Here is a 13,894-nt window from a genome sequence, read left to right as displayed (position 1 = left end):
CTGGGTGTCGTGTGAGCTGGTGCAGAACATGATGCATTCCCTGAACATCACTGCTGATTACTCAACACCTATAGTACATTCATGTCACAGTTATAGTGTAAATAGTATCAAAGATGGATTGCTGATCAGATGATTCAGTGTTGGTAAGAGTGCTGTTAGAAGGCCAGCGAAGGATCAGGCTAGACAGACTGTGGCTAAATATATCCATCCGTACACCTATCTGGGTAAAACGGCGCACATTTTTGTGCATCTGTACACACCCACAGAAATATCAAGTAATGAAATGCACTCACGGAGACAGAAAATGCATGCACAGTTATGCATACGGACAAATGCAAAGTCTCCCTCGAGATGCCCACATATAACACTACAGCTATAATGCAGTTATGGGGGTTTACATAAAACTGTCACAAACATCCACACAGGTGCAAGTCTTTCCAGTGACCCAATTTCACAAAGAATGGATCATCATGTCATCTGGTTGGTTTATATATCAGGAAATCAGTTACTTGAGCTTTACTTTTAAAATTATGAATTTGTCCACTCCACATCCCTTTTATGTTTGCTTCTTTCTTGTTCAGGCCCACTTGGAATCTACATCTGTAGATTTCTACTGAATTGTTATGCAAATTGAGAATTCCTTTATTAAATATTTGGACGAGTGTTGTCACAATACCAAAATTTAAGTAGTCTGTACCGATACCAGTGGAATTTCACGGTTCTCGAGACCAATTTTGATACCACAGCTAAAATATTCTTGTATGGTAATGTGCTATTGAACACACTCCTTAAGCATTTTTAAAATTATATAAAAATGTAAATACATTTTTTTAAGAAATGCATGAATTTTTCAAGTGTTTCTCAGTGAGGTATTCATCACTGAAGTGTTTTTTAGTTTAGTATCTGATACATTTTTCCCCCTGAATCATTTGTTTCCTTTTTTAAAATACATTTCCCAGAATTTTGTGTTTCATGTATTATGTCATTCAGACTCAGTGAAGGGGTGTGTTTGTTCAGTAGGTGAAACCAATTATATGCTCCTTATCAGCCTGCACTCAAATTGTTGGCTCACGTTAAAATCAGTCTTACATGCATAAAAAGGCATGTAGTATCAACCATTTTTCTTGTGACGTTATTTTCAAGCACGATTCCTTATCAGCTACAACAATGAAATCAACAACACGACAGAGGACACAAATATTGGAGTTACACCTTCGTTAGGGCTGTTTTATATGAACTTTGGCACTGTCGGAAAGTGTAGTCATTTAATGGTTTAAACAACAGCAATTTTGGATGAACAGAGCTCTCTGAACAGCTTAAAACATAAATTATTTCATCCTACCATCATCCATCCATATACAGCCTGTGTCTTCAGATTACTGGGCTCTTGAGCTACGCGTGCAGTGCTTCGTGCTGCAGCTGGATTAAGAGGAGAGACAAGGCAGCGAAAGCGGTGTTTAAGCATGGAGCACACAATGAACGCAGTGGACAACATTTTGAAAATTCACTATAAATATATTTATTAACACAGTCTTTTATGGTAAAGGATTTTGTGACATTTATAACTTAAATTACAGTTCTGAAATACTCCCTCATTGACTTAAAGATGCAAGTCAAAAATGCAAGTTAATAATGCAGTAACAGGCACACAATACTTCTATTATGTAAACTAGATATCATGACAGTTTAGTGTATAATAAAGTTCAGTTACTCTATAAGCATCTTTGGCTTTTCAATATTCAAAATTGACAATTCAAATTTCAATGGTGTAATCCAGAAATCACTTTATTTTCTGTATTCTCACAGTACAAAAAGAACAGATGCGATGAACACACACGTGAAATGTGTGATCATCTTTGGATACTTTGTTATATGTTATTTCTGCTAAGGGAATTTAAAAATTAGTGCAATCCTCTGAATAGCAGGCTAGCTGCTAGTTTGTTTACTAATGGAAGCTGTGGACTCAACCTTTCTCAATGGTTTGTGCGTCATAGGTTTTTTGACCAATCACAAGCTACAGAACCTCCCACAATCCCTATACACTCCAAAAGGATCTACCCCAGAGTAGGAAATAAAAATGTCCCCTAAAACGGCTTCGAGAAACTATAGTTTCACAGGTGCAAAAGCTAGAATTACTAGTCCCGGGGAGAAATACCTAAAATGGGCTTTAGTACCGCCAGTGGGAAAGAGCCTTAATTTGATTTGACTTTAAGGTATTAACAAGATTGTAGCTTTCTGAGCTCTGTTTAAGGATTTCCACATCGATGCAGATTTCACGATTTTAACTTGTACATTGCGAAAACACAAATAAAAAAAATCATCAACAGGGCTGAAAGAGTTAAATTGCTATTTATTTAGCAGATTTAATAAACGACCAAATCTCAAGGAAATTTCTTTATCTTTGATCTATAGTAAAAATCTATATTTTTACTCTGCGTTACATTAACACGTTACCATGTTTAAATGTATTCTCTAGAGTTATGCAGATATCCCCCCAAAATGGGTGCAGATAGTGCAATAAAAGTTTTTTTGATTGCATCTGGGCATTTTAGCAACATTACTCTTGATTTACTACTGTAATGATTGCAAGATGCAAGTGGAATTACAGATGTCAATTGAAGAAGTACAGATAGGATCTTCTGTTTTCACACTTGCAACCTTGACACCCCCTCACAATGAAGTTTCATCCTTGTGTTCCCATACTGAAAATTCAAAGTCATGTCCAGATTATCAACGGTAACCCTTCTTCTACCCTCTACTCCTGTAGGGGTTCAAATAAATGCACTAAATCGGGACTGGTCAGGGTTGTTCCAGGCTAAAAGCACCTCCTGTAAATCTAGGATTCTGCCCAGACTACAGCTCCCACTCCAATCTCTGCTGCCTTCTGAGCCCAGTTCCACATGACGGGTTTGGGATTCCTGACATTCCAAAGCTCCTGCTCTCTCACTTCTCAATTCCTGTTCACCCTCTAGCTTCTCTTGCACACTTTCACATGCTCGCAACACTATACGTTGGTCACAGATATCAGTGGTGAATGTTGAAATGTCAACTCTTTGCTTTCTCTCCACCCCAATATTTATACCTGTTTTTCCTCTCCTCCCCATCTTCATACATCTCTCCTCTCTGGATGTTTGTTACACTCTAGCCCTGACTCTTGTAGATCATCTTCTTCAGAAGTTCCTATCTTCTCTGCTTTAAGAAGTGTGTGTGCAGTGTATCTGTTGTGGATAGATTTACGGTCTGTGATATGTTCCAAGGTCTCCAGTCTGGTCTCTCCTGCCTCATTTTTAAAAAGCACTTTGATTAATATATTAATATTTTTCCCCCCTTATTTTTCATTTTGTGGTTTGGAAATTATGACCAATTAATTAAGAAAGTGAGGTTGGAATGGGCCACTTTAAAGGGACCACCACAAAGGAGAGCTAAATTAGCTTGCATGCAAATGCGCACAAAGAAAATAGACCTTTGAATTTAGTGAAAGCCTGTTACATAAGATCAATAAACATTTAATTAGCATAAGTGACTGTTGACTAACAAACGTTTTGTTTGCGAACAGTCTAGCCGGGTTTGTTCAGCTGTTATGTTGAACAAAGTCGCCAAGTCTAAAGGGTTTTTAAGTTCTATTATTGTCTGCGAGCTTTTCGTTTAAAGCCACACTTTATGAATGAGAGAGAGAGAGAGAATGTCCTCTGTGTAAAGGCTTTGTTTGTTGGATCTTTGATGGATGCAGTAGACAGTGTGTGTTAACTGCCTTTTCTCTGTGGTCTGCTGCTTTAATCTGAAGGCAGTTCAGAGATTCTCAGTTCTCCATTTGTGGTAAACGCTGCTGCTTAGTAACACACTTCAGTACAGTGGCTGACGTCTTCCAGGGGTTTTCGTTTAGAGTGCGTGTATGTGTGTGCGCCTAACGGCATGCTCCAGTGTTGATCACCTGATCTAGACACTGTTATTGTTCAGGTGATTGAATCCTGAGACAGACTGTCATGTGGTTTAGACTAGGGCTGGGATAAACGATTATTTTTTAAACGATTAATCTAGCGATTATTTTTCCGATGCATCGATTAATCTAACGATTCATTTTTCCAGTCCGATTCGATTTCGATTCCATTAATCGACTTGTGACAACACCGGTAATACCGGTTTCATCGGGGGTGGGGGTGTATAAAATGTAAAAAAAAAAAAAAAACATTTGCTGGGAGTTTGATTGACTGGCGATCTGATCAATCAATCATAATACGCCATTTTTTCCGACAAAGTAGTCAGGAGAGAGAAGATTAATGTCGGTGAATTTGAATAATGGATTGTAGGCTACTGTACTGACATCTTTCCGCGGTTAAAACAACAGTCCTTCTGATGTAGGCTACATTCATGTTTAGCCTATTTGATGCTATAAATTAACCAAGGAAAAGATGATCGGTTCACGAGCAGCTTTAACTGAGGCAATCTGTCACGACACATTAAAGAGCCACAAAATAGTAGGCCTATTTATGGTTTAATTTTCTTTGAATGTCCAAATTTGAAAGTTGAGACTTTATTAAATGTTACCTGCTTGGTCCTGTCTGTCAGCGCGTTGTCAGTGACCTCTATGTATTTTTCACGACATTCATAGCTATAAGCGCATTATTAATAGCTATAGCTGAAAACTTTAGGTTTCGACAACGTATTATAGCCTACTCCAACATCGAAGTGCAAAGTGGGGAGTTGAAAAAAACTTACGGTGCTCTGTCATCTGCGGCTGCTCCCGGTGGCGCTAGAATGGAAGGCCATCTCCATTTTGCAAAGAGCGACATATCACGGAATTTTTTCCTTTTAAATTAAATAATTCCCATACTTTAGAGGAACGAGTGCATGCCGCCTTGCACTTCTGATAGTCTGAGGATCCACTCGTGTTGGCGCCGGCGCTGCCATCTTTGTTTTGGGTCTGACAATTCGACGCGCATATTTTGCGTCGACGTATTTTTTGCGTCGACGTCATCCCAGCCCTAGTGCTGGTGCATTACCGTGGTGCTAGAATGGAAAGCCATCTCCATTTTGCAAAGACGACATATCACATAATTTTTTCCTTTTAAATTAAAGAATTCCCACACTTTAGATGAACGAGTGCGTGCCGCCTTGCACTTCTGGTAGTCTGCGGAGCCACTCGTTTTGCTTCTACTCTCCGGCGCCGCCATCTTTGTTTTGGTCTGACGAATCGACGCGCATATTTTGCGTCAACGTATTTTTTGCGTCGACGTCATCGATTACGTCGACGCTTCGTCCCAGCCCTAGTTTAGACCAGTGTTTCTCATGGGTTGCAGGTCTGTCTGTTTGCGCACAGCAAAGAAAAAAGCATGATAATGCGAACAATAGTATGCGACTAACCATATAATGTTTCACTAGAATAGCAAAATAAATAGGCTTATCAATATTGAAAAGGGAGGAGAACATTCTTCCCATGTCTTTTGTTGTTGACACTAGAGATTGCAGCCAATCAAACTCAAATGGCTAAATCACACTTGCCGTTGTTTGTTTTGGCAAAATTGTCAACTTTCCAATTCAGCCTATGTCATGTAAATAATTTTGCTGGTCATTTCAATAAATGTCTTTGTTTTATTTTAAGGACCTGTTTCATTACATTTCTGTGATAACAAATTTTGTTTTTGTATTTGGGACTCAACTTGGTGTTCAATGTATAATCTAGGTGCTGAAGCAAAACCAGTTTAGAAATACATATTTGACATGATTTTGTTGCGTTCTGTTTGCGCCTTCTTGTTTTCACCTTGTCTTCTGTCTTGATTAGCATCTCTTGACTCGTGTCTGGAATGAGATTCCCACACTTGCACTGAGAATGCTGATGTGTTTTAGGAAAAGAGAGTTAGTTACAGAAAGAGGATCAAGACAGTTAGATTTTAAAGTAAGCAAGCAGCAGACTTAGAGGGGTTCCTCAGACAACTTGGGTGATGGATACCACCTGTGTGAGTATGTGTGGGTTTGTGTGTGTCTGAATTGTTAAAAGCTGTAGAGTTGATATGAGATGTGTGTTTGTTGCTTTTGTAGTAGGGGTTTGCTACACCCTGACCAGAGGCGCTGTTTTCAGGAAGTCCGTAACAGCTCAATACAACAAATAACTTTGAAATATTACATCTCTTTTTCTCTCACACAACTTTACTCTTCACTAGGGTTACAACGGTTTGAGATTTTCACGGTATGATAACAGTCTCAGAAAATATCACGGTTTCATGGTATATGGTATTACACAATTACTATTATTAGTGAAAACAGAATGGTTATTTATTTATTTTTGAGCAAACACTTTATTATAATTAAAACTTGAAACCATTTATTTTATTGAAGTATTTGTAAAAAAGACTCCCTTTTGAAAATAAAATAAATAGAAAAAAATAAGAAAGCTAACAGAATTATAATAATAAATCGAATTATAAACATGGAAAAAAAATTTAACTATAACATGTTATATAACTAAAGCATGTTAGTTTACGTGTTAAATTAACTACTAAATGAAAAATAACACCAGCTGTGTGAGCTTTTGAATTAATGTCCTATGATTATATTATATAACAGTTAACATACACTCACCTAAAGGATTATTAGGAACACCTGTTCAGTTTCTCATTAATGCAATTATCTAATCAACCAATCACATGGCAGTTGCTTCAATGCATTTAGGGGTGTGGTCCTGGTCAAGATAATCTCCTGAACTCCAAACTGAATGTCAGAATGGGAAAGAAAGGTGATTTAAGCAATTTTGAGCGTGGCATGGTTGTTGGTGCCAGACGGGCCGGTCTGAGTGTTTCACAATCTGCTCAGTTACTGGGATTTTCACGCACAACCATTTCTAGGGTTTACAAAGAATGGTGTGAAAAGGGAAAAACATCCAGTATGCGGCAGTCCTGTGGGCGAAAATACCTTGTTCATGCTAGAGGTCAGAGGAGAATGGGCCGACTGATTCAAGCTGATAGAAGAGCAACTTTGCCTGAAATAACCACTCGTTACAACCGAGGTATGCAGCAAAGCATTTGTGAAGCCACAACACGCACAACCTTGAGGCGGATGGGCTACAACAGCAGAAGACCCCACCGGTACCACTCATCTCCACTACAAATAGGAAAAAGAGGCTACAATTTGCAAGAGCTCACCAAAATTGGACAGTTGAAGACTGGAAAAATGTTGCCTGGTCTGATGAGTCTCGATTTCTGTTGAGACATTCAGATGGTAGAGTCAGAATTTGGCGTAAACAGAATGAGAACATGGATCCATCATGCCTTGTTACCACTGTGCAGGCTGGTGGTGGTGGTGGTGGTGTAATGGTGTGGGGATGTTTTCTTGGCACACTTTAGGCCCCTTAGTGCCAATTGGGCATCGTTTAAATACCACGGCCTACCTGAGCATTGTTTCTGACCATGTCCATCCCTTTATGGCCACCATGTACCCATCCTCTGATGGCTACTTCCAGCAGGATAATGCACCATGTCACAAAGCTCGAATCATTTCAAATTGGTTTCTTGAACATGACAATGAGTTCACTGTACTAAAATGGCCCCCACAGTCACCAGATCTCAACCCAATAGAGCATCTTTGGGATGTGGTGGAACGGGAGCTTCGTGCCCTGGATGTGCATCCCACAAATCTCCATCAACTGCAAGATGCTATCCTATCAATATGGGCCAACATTTCTAAAGAATGCTTTCAGCACCTTGTTGAATCAATGCCACGTAGAATTAAGGCAGTTCTGAAGGTGAAAGGGGGTCAAACACAGTATTAGTATGGTGTTCCTAATAATCCTTTAGGTGAGTGTATACTGTAGACATCTCCTGTCTGTAACTTTAACTTAAGTTGAGTGCTTCTCAACTGGTTTTGCTTCAGGACAGATTTTACATTGGACATCAAGTGGCGACCTGCCATAGATTAAACATAACCTTTATTTAATGTATCCTGGGTTGCATTTCCTTTTATGTTGCATAGTTTTATTCATGGTTTTCCAGTACAAGTACATGCATCAAGTGACATTATTTTGGTTGTTGAGGTGAACGTTTGACTTTCAGCACACAACTGAAAAACACAGACTGCATGACTATGATAAATTATTACTGCAAGAGTTAGATTAACATACAGGTGCGAAGGGACTTCAACATTTCTCAATTGCACAAATAAAAAGTACATATACATATTTGTCTCTGGCTTGCTTTTGCTCGCATGTCAATGATGCCGAGATCTACTTTTATATTTAATTTAATCACTGAGAAGGTTTACCTGCAAAATTAGTAGCACCAAACATCACAAGCAGCCTCAAGAATGGACACAGAGTAGCTGTATTACACTTTTCCTTGAGCAGAATATTGCACTACAGATTGCTAAATTTGTTCAAAGGAGAAAGCGAGACGTATTTGGCAACCCTGATCATGTTAAACGCTTGTAGAGACGAGTTAGGTCCCAATGAAAGTTAACTGAAATATCCAATAAAAAATAAAAATGCTTTTACGATAAATGAGCCGCGGGCCACATTAAACCATGTGGAGGGCCTGATCCAGACCGCGGGCCGTATGTTTCCCATGTCTGCTTTAGCTGTTTGCAAGATTATCCTTAAATCTGCCTCGGCAGTCCTAAATAGTAGATCACTTGGGCGGCTGACAAAATATATTCAATGGGAGAACCATGGCATTGTTCTTTCCCTGCTGTCCGCGACCCAGTCCGAATAGACCAGTTGAGAAACACTGCTTTAACTCACACAACACACTCATGTCAGACCCCCTCGCCTCGCTTCTCTCTGAGCGCGCGTGTGTGTGTGTGTGTGTGTGTGTGTGTGTGTGTGTGTGTGTGTGTGTGCGTGTGTGTGTGCGTGCGTGTGTGTGTGTGTGTGTGATGCCACAAGACATCAGTGAAGTGAGTTTTTATTTCACCTCTAGAGGCAGCTCTCATGCTGTATAATGACAGCAGACCCTTCCCAGCACCGGACGCAATGGGGAAAAACAATCAGTGTGGATTTTTGCAGATAACCGATAGTTCCAGGAATCCGTTATCGGTTCTGATTAATTGGCAAAACCGATATATTGGTCGACCTCTGCTCTAACCCACAAAAAACAATAACTGATTTCTCGTAAATGAAAAAGCACGTTTATTCTCAAAAGAGCGGTTTCAGTGTAAGGTAACTTCAACAAACTGCTTTTCTTTTGGGAAAAATTTAATGAACAACATGTATTCATGAAAAATATTTAAAATAACAGTAAAAAGCATTTGGACTCACAAGCTTACATAAGCCAATACTTAATAGAAATTATGAGTCCACATAAAGGCTATCACTTTTTATATAATTTCACATGTTAATATTCAGAAAAACAAGTGGTGAAAGTAAAATACGCTCTGCTGGTCTGACACAGATCTGATCAGCTCCCGAGTTCCTTGTATCTTTGCACTGTTGAAACAGATTCTTGTACGTTGGTTTTCATGAGTTTAGGAACTGAATACAAATAGAGTGGAATTCAATACGAATCAAAACATTACAAGTATTTCCACATTTCAAAAGTACAGATGCCATGATATCTTTCATGAGAGGAGGTTCAACGAAAAAACATCAGCTGTCTACAGGAAGTGCTTGCCAATGTCTCTCGGAAGAGTAGGAAGAACCTGCTGCTGGCATTTGCCAGTCATTAGCATCCAAACAGAGACAGAGTAATGTATGACAACACCAAACAGAAGCATTTCCCAGTGTTCGCTGTTCTTTTGTAATATTAAATAATTATATTTCTTTAATCGTATAAATAAAGATATGGCTTTTTAAATTTTTTTTTTTAGCATCGTTCTTGTTATTACAAGTATTTTATTCTGAATTCAATAATTTGAAATTACAACTGCACTAAACGATGTGGAACCAAACTTGAAATTTTCGCTTTCAGCAATAAAATATTATACGGTTAAATGTCTATGGACAACAAAGTACTGTCATATAGACAGGTATATTATGCTATTCCTATTTTGTATGATAAAAATGACATACCGTGTTTATGTACCAATATATGGATGTTATCCATAAGCTTAACTGATAAAAGCTTATAAGAAAAAAACCGCTGTAGCATTTTAAGTTATTACCAAAGTTGGGACAAAGTCATGTACAAGATTTATGTTAAGATTCAGGGAAAATATCCAGTGTAAATAATTAAGTTATTTGTAGGGTAGTGAAGTAAATTATTGGTATGTTTAATGTTAATTTTTATTCTTTTGTTGGTCTAAAAATTGTCAAACATATTTGTGCATTGGAATTGTATTAAAAACTACACAAATGAGTGGCATATCCACATATAGCTACCATCTACAGTTACTACTTGCTGCCAGCTGCAGATTTTTCTCTGAATCCTTATAGACTCTCATCCAACTTCTTGATGACACATCCACATTACTCTCATTGGACTTACTTGGAACTGTGAGATTCGGTGCGACATTTACAAGCAAAATACAGTGTAATTTAGCGCTGCTAATGGCAAATGCTGAAAGGAAAATGTATTTGTAATATTAGAGTAGTGTTTTTAATTCTCAATTTGCTGGTGCAGAACGAGTGCTCTATTACTTGTTTGCAGCCCTAGAATGGATTAGGCCTACTTTTATGCTGCCTTTTATGTCCTTTTTGAAGTTTAAAAAATTTGGACCCCATTGCTTTTTGTTTTATGGACAAAAACACATCATACATTCTTCAAAGCATCTTGGTTTGCGTTCTGCATAAAGTTATACGCGTTTGAGATGTCATGAGTGCAAGTAAATGATGAGAATTATAATTTTTGGCTTAACCATCCCTTAAAATATATAATATAATATAATATATATAATATAATATATATATATATTAGTTTTTGTATTTATTTGTGATAAATATCATAGGCCATTGCTACTCACAGCATCATTTATAAGAGATACACCAGATGAAGACCAATTGTTTCTTTTAAATCCTTTTATTTTTGTGATCTTATTCGGTTGGTATAAGGAATATACCACATACGTGTCACCACATTTTGTTTTGGAGAAAGAAAATCATTCAGTCATCCTAGAAAATGTATCTGATGTGCGACAGGTGTTTTTTCTTTAGCTGGGCTATATGGTTTTGGTCTTCAATTTGATTTGCTCATGACATCAGCAACAGTCAGAATACAGTTTCAGTGAAACCATTTAAATGGAGTGCCATGCAGTTTTTAATATTTATCAGCCACCTGGCAAGCAACGGTTTTATTTACTCGCCATAGGCATTTTTCACTCTTATTTGGCACTTACAGAGTTTGGAACCTTGGCTGAACCGTGTTAACTCAGACAGTTGCTACAGGTCATGTTTTTGTTTTGGGGTGGGTCGGTGTTGCACACACTGATCACTCTGTCTGCAGCTTAAAAGTGAACTTGATCATGCTGTTATTGAGCACACTGTGCGTATACACCATGTGATCAAATGTGATGGTGCAGCAGTATTGAGCTCGCACAGAGCCTCCTTTTGTCTCTAGTTGTGTGTTTGTGTTGTTTAGAAGGTTTAAGAATGAGGTTTTGAAAAGTCTATGTGACAGAAATGAGGCACATCTGACCCCACAGAGCAGTACATATTGCTTCTGCACTACTATCGCTACAGGGGGCAGCCTGCAGTAAAACATGCCATAGTAGTGCATGGGGCTTGTGTGGTGTGTTTGTTTAGGTGTGACATAGTTGCAAAGCAGTGTTTTTTTCTCGGTGGGGTTAGTGTTTGCCTGTACAGACCTCTTCATTGAGTCTCTCTGTCTACATACAGATGTTTGGAAGGTGTCTACACCGATGGCTCTGTGCCTGAACTGTGTTTTTCTAAAGAGAGTTTCTACGGGTCTATCACCAGTGTTATAAAGCTCCCTGCACTTCCACTGTACAGAAACAGCCAGGCCAGAGATTTGTCCAGAAAGAACTCAGCGGGGCCTTGTTTTATATTCAGAATAATCAATAAGTAATTGATTGCTGCAGTAAAATAAATCTAGATTTTTACATGCGAGTAGTTTAGCCAATGACCTACAATTGCTTTAAGATGTTTTAATGCCTACTATGATTCCAAATCAGCAGAGCAACTCTAATCCTTAATGTGAATGGAGGATTTTAAGAACATATTAAGAAGGCAACCTAGTCGGACTGTTTTTCACAGAGCTCAGAGTGACTTATGTATAAAAAGTGCTGTCGTGCTTGTACTTATATTAAAGATCCTTGAGCATAAGAGAAGGAGAAGGTCAAACACAGTGTAATCCTTGGGGTCAAAGAGCAGATGCCTGCATCTCAAAATGTGTGATGTTTCTCTCATTTTTGAGATGATGATGATGTTACTGCCTCTGCTTTTAGAGTGTTAAACTGCATCTGATTCAGTCTTATGTATGTAATAATCACATCTCCGATCGTAATTGAATGATTCACAAGTATTCAATGGCGCTATTAATGTGATTCATTGTGTAAGATATTTTGCTATGTATCCATTCAGATTTATTTTAAGGAATAATTCCACAAATTCATTAATTGTTGTCTCCTTATGAAGATATGTGCTAGAATGTGTTATACACAATTTACCTAACATTGTGCTGCTTGTAATTTTGTATCCTAATCACTCTTAAATGCACAGCAAATTAATAAGTCTCATAGAGAATTGATAAACCAGTAACTTCTAGAAAGTTGCAAATACTTTTCCTCTCAGATGCAATTTTTTTCAGGTCTTCACAAGGTCCATCTTGACTTTTCATATGTTGTATTATCTTTGTTTGATGCTGTTTCAGTCAGAACAAAAATTGACAAATTAATCAATAGGACATTTTTGGTCAAATACAAAAACAAAAAAGTTGAACACGTGTATGTCTCTCTTTCACAGAGAACACCTGTCTTGCTCCTTCATGTTTTTCCTGCATGGAGACAGTAACGTGTGCACCAGCGTGGAGATCAACCAACACCAGCCTGTGTACCACCTGAGCGAGGAGCACCTGACACTGGCCCAGCAGGCCTCCAGCCCCTTCCAAGGTGAGAGAACATCTGGACACGTGCCTGAACGCTGCACGGATGAGAAGTTCACCCTCCTCTGTATCTTTCCCTTCATCCTTCCCATTGCTCATTAGTTTGACCTCTTATCTTAAAGACAAAATGAAACTGCGTTCACAACACATTTAATTTTCCTAGTGTGGCACATTTTTTTTTTAATTAAAGTTGAATATTTCCTCTGGATATAATCCTGGGGTGGAACCTGATTTTCTCCATTTGGACATGATTTGATTGTATATGTAGGCCCTTTTTATCTCTCTTGTCTGTCCTTATCCTCTATTTTCCTCTGTGCCCTTTTGTTTCTCAATTTCCTCTCTGCACCGTTTCCTCTTTGATCAAAAATATGGTTTATAATGAGTAAATCCCAGTGGCATCCTGTATAGAGCACCCCCTCCTTATCTAAAAAAAAATATAAAATACGGAAATAGTGAACTTTTTTGTATTGTGGGAACATTGGGAAGAGGATGGTGTACTTCATTACTGGTAAAAAGATCAGTGAAAGTGACTTCCATCTGCCCATCTTTAAATCCTCAGCTCTCAAACTGTATAGAATGTTGTTATAATGCATTTATGCACTTAAGGGTTTGGCTTGGTTGGTTTATAGGATTGCCCTATATTGAGAATATGCTCAGGGCTAAAGGGCACTGTTTGGTTTGACACACAGCTATAATAAATTCTATAAATTATACATAATAGTATAATTATTACAGAGAGACATTTTTGTGTTTGAATAATGTTATTTTATTAAGCTAATTCCCTAAATGCCATCCATTTACTAGAAGACAAAGACTAGTCTCTGACCTAATGCTAAGTTTAATAGTGGCCTCTATAGGTGCTGTGCAGTGGTGCCAAACAATATTGTATTTGTGATTTTAATTTTGATTAAAACAAT

General features: G+C 38.2%; 1 protein-coding gene across 1 annotated transcript in view; it reads left to right on the top strand.

Moving 5' to 3' along the window:
• Nucleotides 1-13,894, top strand: part of med13a (mediator complex subunit 13a) — a 133,017-nt gene that overhangs the window by 49,718 nt on the left and 69,405 nt on the right. Inside the window, exon 4 of the mRNA XM_052115637.1 lies at nucleotides 12,839-12,984. Coding sequence (XP_051971597.1) covers nucleotides 12,839-12,984 — 146 coding nt within the window. The remainder of the gene's footprint in view (nucleotides 1-12,838; nucleotides 12,985-13,894) is intronic.

The sequence above is a fragment of the Xyrauchen texanus genome, chromosome 43, assembly GCF_025860055.1.
Source record: "Xyrauchen texanus isolate HMW12.3.18 chromosome 43, RBS_HiC_50CHRs, whole genome shotgun sequence".
Taxonomy (NCBI): Eukaryota; Metazoa; Chordata; class Actinopteri; order Cypriniformes; family Catostomidae; genus Xyrauchen; species Xyrauchen texanus.
This window is presented reverse-complemented; position numbering and strand designations above follow the sequence as displayed.